Below are 16,728 nucleotides of genomic sequence, written 5' to 3'. Positions count from 1 at the left end.
TAGAATCGTAAATGGTCTTTCCCACCCCAAAAGCTAGCCAATGAGGTGAGGGGCTCCCCTATTTATATATTAGGTTTCTTACCCTTCCACAACCAATGTGGGACTATTTAAAAAACGACACTTATAGTTGGCAATAGGTGATGGTTATTAAAAAAATCGATACATATATTATAGTTGCCGGTTTTGAAAAAATGGGTACCCATACAAAATCGAACAGAGCCGAACTGACACCCATTCATCCTTATCCACTTCCACCCAAAGGCTTCTCGCCTCCCTCTCCCACCTGCGGTCTACCTCCTCTCCCTCCCCTTCCCCTTCCCCTCCTGCGTTAGTCTACCCTGGCTGGCTGATGACAAGGTCTTAGAGCTTGGTGTCTGCGCCCATCCACCCCCGCCACTTCAGGCCACTTCCCCTCCCCACGCACAAGGAGATAAGGCCAGAGGCAAGGGGGAGCACAATATGGAGATGGAGGCAGTGGTGGCGGCCGGTGGCGCTGTCGACGGTGACAGGGTGCCATTGTCGAGCATGCCTGGAGGGACAACAACGAGTCGGCGTCGTCATCCTGCTCATCGCTCTCCCGCGACGGTGTCTTCCTGCCAGAGCTCCACCCAACGGTAGCAACACCTCTCCTAGCCCATATGTTTTATTATTTTGAAGATTATAGGTGCCGATTATACTGATAGAACCGACACCTATAATCTCTATAAGTGCCAATTTTAAAACTGGCACCTATGCAGTTAGGCATCGGTGCTAACGAATTGAACCAGCAACTATGAGAGTAGTGAACATCCCATATCTTCTTTGAGCTTCTTTCGAGAAACCACTCAGAGGATCCTCAGACGGGTACGATCAACGCATTCACGATGTAGATGACGCACTGCTACATAATTGCTTTTCGCAAGCAGGCATTTTCAGTTTTCACAAACGGTGCTCCACCTGCCTAGAGCCAGGTGCCTATAAAAATGAAGATTTTCGCACATCAACACTACAACCGTACACAAACACTATTTTTCGCAAGTGGACATGTTATGTCATCCGCCTGCACTAGAATTTTGGCAAAAACAAATAAATAATCCCAAAAATCTGTAAAATCTTACCGTCAAGGGTCGAGAAGCTGAGGCCGCCGGTGGCGGAGGTGCTGAGGTGCGCTGCAGTGGAGAAGCCCAGGTGCCCATCTGTCACCGGGCCAATCGCTGCTGGCAGCTCCCGCCCGTCGAGGGGCCACCTCAGCCAGATCCAACCATCGCAGCGCCGCCATAGCTGGATCCAATCGTCACGAGGCCACTATTGCTAGATCTAGCCGCCACCATTAGATCCGGCTGTTGCAAAGCTTCCGACCGTGGAGGAATTGAGGCGCTCGCGATAGTGGAGGAGGAAGAGCTGAGGCACGCAGTCACCACAGTAGTCGTCGTCGCTCCCGAGGCCGACGGCGGTGGATGCGCCCCTCCCGGGACAGGGGATGGTAGATTAGCCACTTTACCACCCTCGCGCGAGTCGCGATATGCCATTGTCATCATTTCCCTACCCACCACTATCGTCGTCGTTGTCTCCCTGTCTACTGGCGTCAGATCCGACCATCACAGGGCCATTCCCGTCGCCGCTGTCATCACGACCGTTGTCGTCGCTCCCGTGGATAGGCGGTGGGGGAAGGGGGACGGGTGCTAGAGGAGCGGGTGAGGAGAGGAGAATGGATGGACACGCGAGTGTGGAGTGAGGAGAATTTTTTAAAAAAGATTGGAGAGAAAAAGAGATGAAGAGGGACATGCAAAAATTGATTTTTACATACGAGTGTATTGTCTTCCTCCCGGGCCGATAATATTTTTTCTGAACATACGGGCTGATAATATTATCACAGACGGATGATGTCATAGCCGAGTAGCCGACCTGTAAGCTAGAGAGGGGCCCCTATGCGAAAATCGTTAATGTAGTAGTGACGCTTCCTCCCACATTCATTCCTTTCCAATAGACACGTCAAATGCCGCGCGCTCCTCTGACCGTGTGTCCGGTTCTTTTCTTTCCTCCAAGCTTCATGCTAATCAAATCAATCGATGCTCCCTTTTTTTTTCCCTCAAAAAAAAAATCGATGCTTCCTTTTTCCAGCGAGCGATCTACATGCACATGGCTTTCCAGATTCCATACCAGATCAAGGTTCCTGAGCAACGGATTGAGATCGGGTTACACTTGTAACTGCATAAAACTGCACACAATTTTGACAATCTATTTTTAGGATCAACGGTTCAGATCGAAGCTACAGTATTTTTTTCTATAGTACTATGTGTGGTACAGCATGCAATCTGGACCATCCAATTTACATCCAATGACATGCACTACTGCTGCTTAAGTTGCAGTCACAGTAGTGACTGCAGCTGACCCGAATCCCTGAGCAACATCACCTATGCCTTTGCTCTTGTCACCATCGGCCGGAAAACTCGTGGAAATTAAAACCATTGAGTTAGGCTCTGATAATCAGATGTTGTAGCTGGAAAGTACGCACGCGCGGGGTCTAAAGTCTGAAAGGCGGCAACTACAAAATCATCAATCGATCACATTGCCTTTTTCATTGAAACCATATTATGCTGCCATATCCTCGAGTATTCGTGTACCAATATACTCCGAAAAAGCTAAAAATACCGCGACAATGACATCTGAGTCAATGACTCGTGATAACTAAGTACAGAAAAATTGGCACATGATTTTCCAAGGCCATGCATGCTTTGCTGCCACACGGCCGCCCAAGCAGGAAAGGCAGGCACATCCTCTATCTTTCCCTAGTGTAACAAAGCGATGCAAGTTGTTGCTTTTCCCCGGGAAAGTGATTATATTTCATCAATAGATATCCCCTCGTTTCGTACATACCACCTAAATAGTCACTAAAAATTTTAAAAAAAATTGCTAACATAGTTTAATATGAAATATATCACTCTACAAACATGCAATTTTAAATTCAACTTCTACAAGTTGTAACAAAAATAACAAATATAGCTGCGAATGTACAATAACTATTTTTAGTACAATTTGTTCTTTTTGTTGCAACATGTAAAAGTTGAATTTGGTATTATATGTTTATGGAGTTGATATATTTCATATTAATCTATATATGTTGTCATTTTTTTAAAAATTTTTGATAATTATTTAGATGACATGCAATCAACAAGGGATATCCCCTCGTGAAAATCCACATCCCTTTTCCCCCACGTAGTGCGGCAGGCTAAATCATATAGCGGCAAATGGTTGAACGCAACTTCAAGTGGGCGAATTTGCAAACATTCCCGGGCGAGCCGGTCATGTTTGACTCCACACTTGCGCACTCAATCCGGCATACGTAGCTATCGGCAGCACAGCGGCGCTAGCTAGCTAGGCCATCTTTAGTGCAAACCATGGCGCCGTTCGTTAAGGGTAGAAACCTCTCTCCCCATCATCTGCTGCAGCGATGCTCGCCGGCTATGTCTACGGTGGCATCCTCGCCGTCGTTCTCGCCGTCGTCGTCGTCGTCACGCTGCCGCCGCCGGCCACGGCGGCTCCGGTCGCTAAATGTGACCCCGGTGTCGCCAACCCGAACGTGACCGGCAACAGCGCTTTCGACAGGAACCTGGGCCTCCTCGCCGCGGCGCTCGCCGCCAACGCCTCCGCCGCCGGCGCCCCGGGGGGCTACGCGGAGGGCGCCGCCGGCGCGGCGCCCGACCAGGTCTACGCGCTGGCGCTCTGCCGCGGCGACGTGAACGCCTCGGCTTGCCGCGCGTGCGTCGCGGCGGCGTTCGTATGGCCCATTAACCCAGAGGCCAACCGACCTACGGAGGGAACGGGCCGACCTAAAGAAAATTTGGCCGGTGCACCCTAATAAGATGGTGGACCCAACCCAAGTCATCAACTGCCTTCAACCGATCGAAAACCGTTATACTGAGACAATATGAAGCGTTGGAGAGGTTGACCGACCTAGCAAAAGAGCATCTCCAAGAGCCTAGCCAAATGGCTCTCCAAGTTAAAATTTGGTTAACTTGTAAAAAAAATCTACTCCAACAGACTAGCCAAATGCCTTTCCAAGCTATCCAGCTGGCTAAATTCTCCACCAGATTAGCCAAAGTTGGCCAGCCTAGCCATATGTGGGACCCACGCCTGTTTCCCCCTCTCTCCACGCGACACGCACCTGTGGCCTCCGTCGTCATCGCGGCTAGCCACCGCCGCCCCGTCGTCGCGCGGCCGGCCACCGCCACCGCCGAGCTCCGCCCCGAGCGGTGTCGAGGTCGTTGTCACCCCGTGTCGTCGTCGCGAGCCGCCGGCGTCTCGCCTCCCACCTTCCCGTGTCGCCGCACCACCGTGCACGGCCGCCCGTCTCCTCACGTCGCTACACCACCGCGCGTGGCCGCCCGCCTCCCCGTGTCGCAGCACCACCACGCGCGGCCGCTGTCAGCATCAGCTCACTGACGCGAAGGAAGAAAAGGGGAAAAGAAGGAAAGAGAAGGAAGAAGAGGGAGAGAGAGAAGAAGATGATGATGAGTAGAGGCTGACATGTGGGTCCGTTATTATTTTGAAGAGGATTGATAGAGAGTCTGTTGGAGTGAGTATCTCGTTTGACTAGCTAAATCAGATGGAGAGTTGGCTATATGGGTGTTTGGAGAGTTCGATTTAGAGAGGCTGTTGGAGATGCTCTAAGCAAATAGTCCGGTAGTATACCGACAATGTGCATCGAAGCGTCGTCTGGGTGATGTTGAACTATCCATCTCTTAATAGCCTATCGTGTGTCTGCTTGGTCACCGTTTGAAAAGCGTAGAGAGCCAAACAATCCGGTGCAGTGTCAGAACGGCTATGTGGCATGGTTGAGGCTGTAAATATCTGGTGTCTAGGCCTCATCACTAGTGTCTTTTGAAACTTTTATTCAGGTAGAGAAACTTAAGGGAGTGTCTTTTGAAACTCGTTTATGTGTCCTCAATTTGATAATAAACTCCTTGATTAACAACTATTGTTTAAGATAAATATGTTTCTCTCTAGACCGTCAGTCTCATTGGGATCTCCCATTCGATATAGTTCAACTAGGATCTCCACGTACCTATCACTCGACAGATTTTAGGCTTCAAATCACATGAATTTTTGGCCTTACGATAAAACAAAGGAACGGGTAGGATTTGAGGCGCACACCATGACGGGATCAGATTAATGTCAGTGGCAAGTTTATGTTTCCGGCCTCACAGACACAGAGACAGATAGTGACAGCATAAACTGTAACCGTTAATCCATGAATAATACACCAAATCCGTATAAATCAACCTATACAACTAACAAATTGCATGAAGCGTCCATACAAAATCCAATGGCTAGTTCTACATTAGTTTCAATAAATTTACATTAGCATCTTCTATTTGCAGCATTTACATCAACTTACATATGTAATATTGGGACTTACATTGTAAATACACTAAAATTACATATGTAATTTAGCGACTTACAATGTAAATAAATACTAACTATTTTTTCATGAAAGATATGGCGGTAAAAATATAGATAGTCCTCCGAACTAAATTAATATAGCACACATTAAAACTTAAGCAAACACATGAAACCTAGCCCGATTCCCAGTAGGCACGAAACTAAGCTACCTCAATCGAGCAGATGCCATCACCATTGAAGAATGGAGCCACACAGATATTCTGTCTCGCCAAAGAGGAAGGCGAGAAGATATGGAAAGGAACGAGAGGACCATGTTGACTCTGACTCGGTGCTGCGTTCTTATCCCAGCTAGTCTCCGCACGAAACTTGGCGCAAAATTGAACGTTCTAAAAATGAGAAATTCACAGCCAAAAATCACTCGATAAACATATAGCAAAATCGTTAGATATAGTTCCACTAGAATCTCCATAATCTTGTATTTATACTCATAAGTGTACCCTGTCCTGTTCAAATAGAAGTAGGGAGAAAAAATGGATACAATCTAAGTAGTTCTTACCGTTTCATATAGAAGTCTACTTGTCCTTCCTTATCCGGAATTCCTTCTATATATGAGATATGATTCTGTATAACACTTGCTATATTTCGATTCATGGTAATTATGATCACTAAATTATGAGTCAAACAAAACTGGAATCACTTTATTTGGAATTATAATTAATCTTATATGCATTTTGGAAATTGTTATACTAATTATGGATATTTTTATGTTACATAAATTTAAAAGTATATTATGTACTAATTATTCCGGGTTATAATTCACAGAAATAAGGTCCATAATCTTGTGATCCTAACAAATTTTAGTTTAACTTTATTAGATCTAGAATGGACTCCTTGTCAATTTTAGAAATTTTGCTACATATTATAGAAACTATTTGTTATTCAAAATTTAGAGGTATTTTATGTACATAAAGTGCAAGGTTTTAATATGCAATATTAAAGTGCATAATTTTGTAAGGCCATGTTTGTTCAGCTTAAGATTATTGTAATATAGATTATTGAGACAGATTAATATAAGCTGGATTATAATAAACCGACATAGAATAAGCTCTAAGTTATTTGTTTCTTTGGATTGTTAGCTGTTTGTTAGCTAGTAACCACCCAATAATCTAAACAAAAAAGCACCTTTAGAGTGGATTACTGGATTACAGTAATCTGGCTTATAAATTATAATAATTTATCATAATAAGCTATCTGTTTTTTTCAACTTACTTATAATAATCTAGATTATAATAATCTTAAGTTGAATCAAATAGGGCCTAAGTCTACTTAAATTCGGTTCATCCCAAAAGGAGCTAAAATGAATTTTCTATAGATTTTACAAGTCTTGCACAAGTTTTAGTTGCGCCAAATAGCATTCCTGGCCCTACTCCTCAAGTATAGGAGCCTTAATTTTATGGAGGACTCTACCCATCAGATGTCCGATGCCCCGAAAAAAATCGAACGATCAAATGTTGCAGTTGACCAACAAGTAAAACATTAAGTTATATATGGTGAAATAAAAAAATCAGCAACTGAAACATTTAAATATTTTATGAAACATGGTGAAGATACACGTTGAAACATGTCGCTATCACACATGAAACAACAAGTATTAACGGATTGAAACATTTGTTTTTCTTTTATCATAATATAATCATGCGATATCTTGTTGTAAAGATTTTATTACAACGAATATAACGATATGATCGGATCATATATTGGATAAGTAATTTAAGAGAAAAATCATTTTGAAGTTTGTTAAAATACATACATGTATGCATGGATGAGGCGGAGAAAGAGACTAGTAACAAGTAGTTTCAGGAACTTTGTGAAACATATCGAAACACACGCAGTGAAATATATCACTATCACGTATGAAACGTTTAGTTTTATCGGTTTGAAACACATGTTTTTTCTTTTGACATAATATAATCATATGATATCTTGTTTTAAAGATTTAATTGCAACGAATACAACGGTGTGATCGGTTCGTAGAACGGATAAGTAATTTAGGAGAAAAAATATTTAAAAAAAGGAGGAAAGAATGAAAAGAAACAACTAGGCATGCATTTTGCAGTGAGACAGGGTTTATCAGCATTTTCCGAGAAAGTAGCGAATAGCAAGTAAGGACTAAGCTAGCCGCATGCGTCTGACGTTTTTTATCTAATCGGGCGTTCGAAGTGTAGCATTTTCGTAATTTTATCCTGGCCCAACTCAAACTGTTGGTCGGCGAATGGTTTAAACCCATATCAGGCCCATCTCTTTTCTCCGTACTTACGGCCCAAACAAGGCCCAAAAGGTTTCTGCTATCAGCCTTCTTCATGCCAATCGGGCCGGCGACTCTCCGACATCCCGGCCGGCGACCATGGCGGCGGCGGCGGCGGAGGTAGCAGCAGCGGGAGGAGGAGGAGAGATGGTGGTCGTCCGCCTGCCTCCCCTTTCCCAGGACGACCCCCTCTTCCAAGACAAGAAGGTACCGTACCATACACACGAGCGAGCGCGAGGAAGAGAATCTCTGCCACAATAGTTTGTTCTTGTGTTCATCTAGGATTTGGTTTCAAAGGGATTTCTCTTATTCTGTGTTTACTTCACTCGTGGTAAGAAGGTAGGAGCAGCAGATGGAGAAAAAAGAAATAGGCCCCCTTTTATCCGCTGGTTTGGATCTTGCGAAATGTTTTGGTTAAGTTAGCTTTAGTCGATGCCATGCTTGATATAGTGTAAATCATTACTACCATTGCAATTATGAATGTTCGAATTAGTGAATTAGGGATTTTGACAGGGTATGGAGTTTCTTTTGCGTTGCTCTTCCCGCATACCCCGGTTTGTTGCGTTCCTACATGAAGATGATAAGTTCACTTTTAGTTGATTTATTTAAGAGGCAGTTAATCTAGAAAATTTGGAAAAATGTTGATATATTCCACTTGAAGTGTTTTTAGTTTTCATTGGTTGAGTTAAATCTTTGAAAGTTGAACAAATACACAAGTGGCAAGGAAGAAAAGCAGATGCTCTTATCTTTTGTAATACCATACAATATCTTCTACTCCCTCCGTTTCAGGTTATAAGACTTTCTAGCATTGCCTATATTCATATAGATGTTAATGAATATAGGCACATATATATGTCTAGATTCAGTAACATATATATGAATATGGGCAATGCTAGAAAGTCTTATAATATGAAACGGAGGAAGTAGCTTATATTACAGTTCTAAAATCTCATGTGGAAGGTCAAGTAGATGAATTAACACATGTTTAGTTTCTCCGTTTGTTTGATTCTCATGCCTGTTGGAATCTGCGGCTGCAGACATCTCGAAAAATTTTAGTAAGTTCATTTCTTATATAAATGCAGAGGATATTGGACAGTAGAAACTTATCCTGTCTATTTCAAGTTCCAAACTCATGTTCTGCTGCTGATGCCTTCAAAGTACTGGATAGGATGATCCAAGCTGCTAGGATAGCTCATATGGATGAGGTATTACATGTTTTATCCTTCACTATTCTTTTGGAAATAAGAGAAAAAGGTTCTAGAGTATTACTCCGTTCTAATATCTGACAAATTTAGTTTGCATTGATTTCCTACAGCTTGAGCTTTATTTTACTGGAGACGATGATTTCGGGCCATTATCTACAAGGAATGAACTTGAATCTCTAAATTTGTTGCTCAAAATTTTGAACACGTTGCTTCTGACTGCCAATGTTGGTGCCATGGGAGTTTTGCAAGTCCTACGTGATGAAATACTTATTAGGCTCAGATCTCTTGAGTTAGAAGACAATGACCAAATGGTAGTTCAAATACGAAACCAGAACATGGAAGATTCTCTTCTGAAATGGGGGGAGCAACATGGTGTTAAAACTAAATTGCAAATAGCATGTAAGTGTCCAGACAAGTCTCAGATAGTGTGCCACACTCTCCATTCTTTACTATTATGGATCATGATTGCTCCATGCTGAATCCTACTCATTTATACTTGAGAAGCTTTCTGTCTTTTACACTGGAATGTAGAAACAAGAAAAAAAAAACTGATGACAAGAAAATCTGGATGATACAATCTTTCTATGTATAATAAAGTTTCTCCTGTGTTTTGATAATCAAGAATTTTCTGATTGTTTTTGAAATATTTGTGTTGCTGTGGTATTTATGACCATGCTATAGGCTGTATAATAGACAAGTTGATATTAGTTAATTTAGTTGAATTAATGGTAGATGATACAAAAATGCTAGAGGTGTGTTTGTTCACTGTATATCAGGATTCTTAGTTATTTACCCCATTTTTTCCCCATATAACCAATTTTAGTTAACTACTAATTGATGTGAGCATGTGACAATTGATGTTTTATATAATTAATTATACATATGTTTATCTGATTGAAATTTTAGTTTTTGAAGGAGCTGGGAGAGGAATGGTAGCTTCTGAAAACATAGATGTGGGGGATATTGCACTTGAAATTCCAGAGTCTTCTATCATATCTGAGGAACTTCTCTGCCAGTCTGGCATGGTATGAACTTCCTTGGTAATCCTATTTCCACATTTCATAAGCACCCACTATTCCCTTCTGGTGGCAGAAACTAGTTCTGGCTAGCATGGAACCCTCTGGTAAACTAAAAATTGCATTTTTACTTTCCCATATTTTCAGTTTGATTGTCAAAGTGAAGCTATCTGACTCGGTTAAATTGAAACACATACGCTTGGCATATTATATGAAGTGCAGATTATGAAAAGATTACTGCTGAAACTCTTGTAGATAGACCGATGTTTTGACATTTACTTCCTTGGTCATCATTTATAGATATGTTTCTATGATTTGCAGTTTCTTGCATTAAAAGATTTAGATAGCATCACCACTGAGACTATGCTATTGTTGTGGAGCATCAGAGAGCGGTACAATCCATCTTCAAAGTTTAAGATATACTTCGAGGCACTCCCAGCAAATTTCAATACAGGTATTTGTAGTTCATTCTCTTCTGAAAGAAACTCTATTTTCATCTTAAATTCATTTCATCTGTATGAATTTCCAGGGCTGAGTTTTGGAATTGATGCACTTGCTGCATTGGAAGGAACCCTTCTTTTTGATGAGTTAATGCAAGCTAGGCAGGCAATATACTGTTATGGTATTGTTATATTAATTCTTCAGATCACTATTCAACTGGTATGACCTGTTAGTTATCTTTTGTTTCAGCATTTGCGCCAGCAGTATGATGAGTTATTTCCAATGCTGTGCATAAAGTTTCCTGATATATTCAAACAAGACGTGTATACCTGGGACAATTTTCTATGGGCATGTGAATTATGGTATTCTAACAGTATGATGGTTGTATTAAGTAGTGGGAAATTAACAACTTGCTTGATTCCTATTGCCGGACTTCTGAACCACTCGGTTTGCAACTTTATCCCTGAATTGATTCCAAAATTTTCTTTTAATGGTCCACAGGTTTCTGTCTCATGCCTTACTTTTTTTTCTGTAGGTTTCTCCTCACATTCTTAACTATGGTCGGGTAGATAAAGTTACGAAATCTTTGAAATTTCCTCTGTCTAGACCATGCAAAGCAGGGGAGCAATGTTTTCTCAGTTATGGGAAGCATCCAGGATCTCATCTTATCACTTTCTATGGTTTTCTACCAAGAGACAACCCTTATGATGTTATACCTTTAGGTAATGTGTAGATTTCTACTTAAGTAGTGATGTTTCCCTTGCTTTTCTTGTCATGGCGATGGTGGAGGAGCTGGATTTCTTAACACTGTGTTCTTACTAAAAGGGCTTAGCTTGATGATCCTATTTTGATCTAACAACCTCTTGGCTTTCAATTGTGGAGCACCGGGGACAATTTCGATGAATGATGATGACTCTTAAGCATTCTGTAAATTCAAGTAAATATAGACATAACATTGTTAGGATGTGATTGTCTACAGATCTTGATACATCTGTGGATGAAGAAGACAGTTCATCTCCGTCCGTAACTACAAGCCAAACCAGTCATATGGTACGTGGGACATGGCTGTCCAGATTAAGAGGACCTCCGACGTATGGGCTGCCTCATCGCTTGGTATCCCATCTCCATGCCATTCTAGGTTGTAATCAGAACGAATCCGCTCCAGAGGCTGATGTAAGGATGTTTCTTTATTCTTCCTGAATGGTGTGTGAAGCATGCCATATGCATGACAAAGACCCCAAAAATGAGACCTGCAGCTAACCCCAATCACTTGTCCGTACTCAGAACAAGGAAAATGACAGGATGGTGCTCGAAACACTCCTCTCCATATTTACTCCCATGCTTGAAGGATTAGGCGAACCAGATGACTTCGACCGGTGCTACCTCATGCTTAAACACCTCCTTTATCACTCATGGAGTGCCTGACATCAGCATTGCTTACATGCTACTATCTTTGTTTGGTTTCTTGCAGGGAGAACGCATGTTGGGACGTCAATCTCGCACTGGACTACAAAGATCTACAAAGAAGGATAGTTTTGTCCATTGTTACTTCGTGTACCTCAGGCTTGGCCATGCTTGATTCCTAGTCCGAACTCTTTAGTGCTTCATCATTGGATGTGCAAGACCACAATTGGAGTATGTTGGGAGTGACTCAAGCTGACATGTGGATGGTGGAGCTGTTGCACATGGGTTACCTGCAACTGACTGCAAATCTGTTCTTTCCTGGATAGGGATCCAAGGACCAGTATGGCATTTGACCACCAGTCCCAAGTGAAGATGCTCAGCTCACAGCATCAGATGTCTGATCCGATGATTACGCGAAATCCAGTCATCGATCTGTGCCCTCTCTGGCTTGAGATTTAAGTTGCCCCTGGTTGTTACTGCAAACCTGCTGCTTTTGGTGGAAGAAAGCTACTTCTGAACTAATCTATTGGGGATGGAGTAATGTCTCTTCGACCCATAACGCCGACATTTCAGCTTATTATTTATAAGATCATATTGCTGATCATGGAACTGCATATGGAATTTCTGCTAAATTAGTTTTCTCCCATGTGGTCCATATGCTAGAATAACTGAACACTGCATACAAGGATGCTCCTTGAGTTGTGTGCTGAACCTGCTAGTTTTTTTCCCTTTTCTTTTCCTTGAGTTGTGTACTGAACCTGCTAGTTTTTTATTTTTCTTTTTTTTCCTTGAGTTATGAACTGTGCATGTTACTTCCTCTGTTTCATATTATAAGTCACTTTGGGTTTGCGCTAATTTAAATTTCATCAAGTTTGATCAAGTTTATAGAAAAATATAGCAACATTTTGAACACAAAATAAATATACTATCAAAATATATTGAATGATGGATTTATCGAAACTAATTTAATGGTGTACTCCCTCCGTCTCAAAAAAAAAAAAGGCAAAATATGACCCCTCCTAGTACAATGAATCTAGAGAACCTTTTATCCAGATTCGTTGAACTAGGAGGAGAGGTGAACCTTCTTAGGTTGTCTTTTTGTTTGGACTGAGTGAGTACATATTACTATGTTTTTCTATAAATTTATGTTTTTCTATAAATTTGATCGAATGTTTGATTTAGGACAGGCCCAAAGTGACATAATATAAAATGGAGGGAGTGGTTTTTTTTCTTTCTTTAATCTGTAAGTTCTTAGATCAAACCTTATACAGAACACTTGTCTGGATCTGAAGTTACTGTTCCTAGTGGGGATATTTTTAATGGCAATGTTGCTTCATTTTTGCTGTTGTATAATAATTAAGTGGGACATGATTCAGATGCCCACTTTCGGCGATCCAGTTTTGTGTACGCTACAATAACTTCCATATCATGTCCTTCTCAGAAGTATCATCAAATCTTTAGGCTTGGTTTAGGTCCCAACCTTTTCTTCAAACTTCCAATTTTTTCATTACATCAAAACTTTCCTACACATAAACTTCTAACTTTTCTATCACATCGTTTCAATTTCAATCAAACTTCTAATTTTAACGTGAACTAAACACACCATGAACAAATTATGTTGAACTGTGGCCTGGCAGTATGGTCTTTGCTGTCTTCCTTCATACTACCATGTGTGTTTTTGTTCGTGCCGGTATTAACAAAGATAACATCTTATTTTAGGAAAATTGACTGCAAGTAATCAGTCTTTGGCATTTCAAAAATTACTCCGAATTTGTAATGACGTGGTACAAGAAGAATCAAATTGATAAATTGGAGTACTTTTAAGTATGTTGTTGCGATAGACAAGCAAATGATTATTAGATGCAACAGCAACAATAAGTACCTCATCACCAAGACAGGTCACTGAAGCAACAAGTTTGTTTTTATGGTTGGTGCCTTCAAAGCAAAATCTTATTAAAAATTATTGGATCTTAAAATCATATCTGCTCATGAGTAGTATGTAGTACATCCTAATGATCAAATCATGCCAGATTGCCAGCCTTGGAACAGGATAAGTAAATGTATAGTACTGATTAAAAACCTCAGTTTTTTTTTTCCTAACAGCTGTAGTTTATGCGTTGTCTAGGTGTGAATCCTATGCAATTAATGATTTGCCTATTTAAATAATGAATATGATATACAGTGGAGTACTACAAGCAGCATTGTAGTGATTTAATGTATGAACGTTGCCAGATTTGAAGGCTTTTTATGCTGAACTTTACATTATCCACTTCGAAACAGGGTATTTAATGTTCTTTAATCATAAAACGTATCAGATGACCTTCAAACTTCAAGCCCAGGTATTTTTTACCATCTTTAATTTTAAGTATATGCATGATTGCCGGCTCACAACCAAACTGGTGTGCAATCTGCCGTTTTGAGCTTTGACTTATACGCTGCTGCCAATATTGATCATTAGAACTGATTTTATAATTAATTTGTATTTTTTTATTGGATTCATTACTCAGCCTTGGCATTTGAATTGCTAAAGAGTGCACAATTAGTGTCAAATATTTTTTTTTAAAAAAAGAATACCTTTCAAAATTGGGGCATTTAACTATTTGCCACTTTTAATTTGATGTTTAGCTATTTGCGCGTCTCATGTGCCTATAAAATGTAGGTCTAGTAAATAGTAACAAATAGTTCATTGTCATATTTAGGAGCGGCAAATAGTTAAATAGGAGTATCTCATTAAAATCATTCCTCGGTTCAATAAAAAAAAGACTACTCAAAAGAAAATGACCCTTGCTTGAATTTCAGTGGTCAAAGCAAATGCTAGGTCAGTAATATAGTAATAGCAAGAAATGTGAAAAATGTGGAAGAGAACATTCTTTACAGACAAGAATACTAATGGCAGAAATTAAAAAAACTGAAAAAAGGACAATATAAGAGGACATCTGGGGCCCACATCTCAGTGTAACAAAAGGGGTGGCTGGCGCGTCAGCGTCCAGACCATCCGTGTGTCCGTTTAATGGCCCCACCAGTCAGTGTCTCTACAGTCGCCATCAAAAGCAGCCTCTAGTTTGTTGGCTTGCTATTTTTGCCTCTGTTGCGCTGGCGCCGCACCTGCTGCCAACGGCCGACACTTTATTCAACTTTCGTTATTCTATTGGCTTGATATGGTTGTAGTAGCATTTATTTTGCTTACATATATGAGATCCTAGAGAAGTATAATTACTTAATTTTATACCGATCCACCAACGTTGCCGCTTTACAACGTTGTGATGTCTCAACTTTTTTTTTCCTACACATGCATCTTGCTATCGATGAATACACCTTCTACCATTTAAAGAATAATTAGCCGCAAATACATACGCATGTGGTAAATCTAAAACTTAAATCCAATGAGCATGTTCCATCACCAGAAATCTAACAAGTTACAAAAAGTTTCACATTTCTAACTAGTTGAACTTTCTGTACAAAGGAAAAGGTTTCATGGAAATGGTTTTCATAGTCAAATATAAACAGCACCTAACATATCCTCATATGTTTAACAAACAACAGTGGTTTATTTTTCTCTTAAGAAAAACAATAGCTCTTTGCTGAAAATAATGAAAATTATTATTGTTTTTAAATTATACTAGTAACATGGTTTTTTTATAGTTTGATCAAATGTAACAAAGCCTTAAACTAAAAGTTACACCGCCAACAAAATTGAACATTTGATTGTTGTTTGGGCAACACCGCCGACAGCAGAGGCATGTCCAATTTTAATTAATTGCAACAGTGCCTGTACACAATTTACGAGAGATGTAGAAGATGGACGTTTCCATTTTGTTTGCAAAATGTTGCATCTGTACTAAATCTATTTTATCCCTTTAATTTTCGGCGATGTCTAATTTTTTAATGTTTTGTATTGTGTGTATGGTAATTTATGAGGCTATACATATTAAATTATGCATATTTTGATAACATAGATCCCACTTAGTTATGTGACTTAGGTCTACGCAATGGAACTTATTTAAATAGAGTTTTATGTAGGCGAAAACCACTATCAAGTCATAAAATTTACTAGTAGAAAGTAAGAGTTTGAAGTGCCAAACTAAAAATTTACTATAAAATAGGGTTTGAAGCACTAATTCATCGGGTTTTAGAACTTAGTAGTGTGATAAGTAATCAATGGTATCTAAATTTGGGTTGAAATTGGACTACGAAAAAGTTTAAAGGCCAAGGCCCCTTTGATTTGCATGAAAGCATGAAAATTATAGGAATGTAGCAATACTTCAATTGTATGGAATAAATTCTTATGAAAATCCTTTGAAACAAATAATTGAATCTTATTATATCCTTTCCTTTAAAATTTCTATGAAATGAGCAATCCTATGGAGATGTTTTAGCAAAATTAGCAAGAAATCCAACCTCTTGGAAAAATTCCTTTGAGTTTATCTCACTCATCCCCATTTCTTAAAGTTTTCTCGTAGTACAATTAAACGGCCATATTTATATATTTTTTCTATGTTTTGCAATTCTTTGTTTTTACATTTGCACTATCAAAATCCTGCGTTCCGTTCCTGCGATTAACGATGCCCCCCTTAAATATGAGTTGTACCCTTTAAATTTTGTGGGAAATTGGGTAAAATTTTCAATCTAACTCACCAAACCCATCTTTATCATATATAATCTTCAATGAATATACATAGCATTATGAGTTTTTTCCCCCTCTAGCAAGGCAGGAGGCACACAAGTAGAATCACTTTTTTTTTTCCTCGCCAATTGCACAATCCTAACGTTTTCTTTTAAGTTGTGCGCTGTACTATTATTTTTCACAGAACTGTGTGCTGTGCCTGTGCATCAGTCATCAATCCTGTAAAAAAAAAATCTCCTAAAAAATATGTAAAAACAACATGCATCCTATACGTCAGAAGAAAAAAAATAAGAAAGAAAGGGAAAAAAAAAAACAGCGGCTGGTAGGGAAACAGGGATCCCGAAGAAGGCA

General features: G+C 40.1%; 1 protein-coding gene across 1 annotated transcript; it reads left to right on the top strand.

The window, feature by feature from the left end:
• The first annotated feature begins 7,730 nt into the window (after window positions 1–7,730).
• Window positions 7,731–13,175, top strand: LOC127783322 (uncharacterized). The gene is made up of 11 exons (XM_052310579.1): window positions 7,731–7,894; window positions 8,770–8,892; window positions 9,003–9,291; window positions 9,799–9,917; window positions 10,230–10,362; window positions 10,438–10,514; window positions 10,599–10,796; window positions 10,885–11,071; window positions 11,329–11,522; window positions 11,634–11,725; window positions 11,821–13,175. The coding sequence occupies exons 1-11, from the start codon at window positions 7,787–7,789 to the stop codon at window positions 11,933–11,935; spliced, it is 1,635 nt and encodes a 544-aa protein (XP_052166539.1). The 5' UTR covers window positions 7,731–7,786; the 3' UTR covers window positions 11,936–13,175.
• Window positions 13,176–16,728: the final 3,553 nt, after the last annotated feature.

Source organism: Oryza glaberrima, chromosome 8 (genome assembly GCF_000147395.1).
Source record: "Oryza glaberrima chromosome 8, OglaRS2, whole genome shotgun sequence".
Lineage (NCBI taxonomy): Eukaryota > Viridiplantae > Streptophyta > Magnoliopsida > Poales > Poaceae > Oryza > Oryza glaberrima.
The sequence above is the reverse complement of the archived record's forward strand: the minus strand, read 5'-3'. Positions and strand labels throughout refer to the sequence as shown.

Excerpts from the sequence above, each read along its gene's own strand:
- LOC127783322 (XM_052310579.1), top strand. The coding sequence starts at position 7,787 with ATGGCGGCGGCGGCGGCGGAGGTAGCAGCAGCGGGAGGAGGAGGAGAG. Across the intron at positions 9,918-10,229 it reads TTCTCTGCCAGTCTGGCATG|TTTCTTGCATTAAAAGATTT; the intron begins GTATGAACTTCC and ends TATGATTTGCAG. Across the intron at positions 10,515-10,598 it reads AGTTAATGCAAGCTAGGCAG|CATTTGCGCCAGCAGTATGA; the intron begins GCAATATACTGT and ends CTTTTGTTTCAG.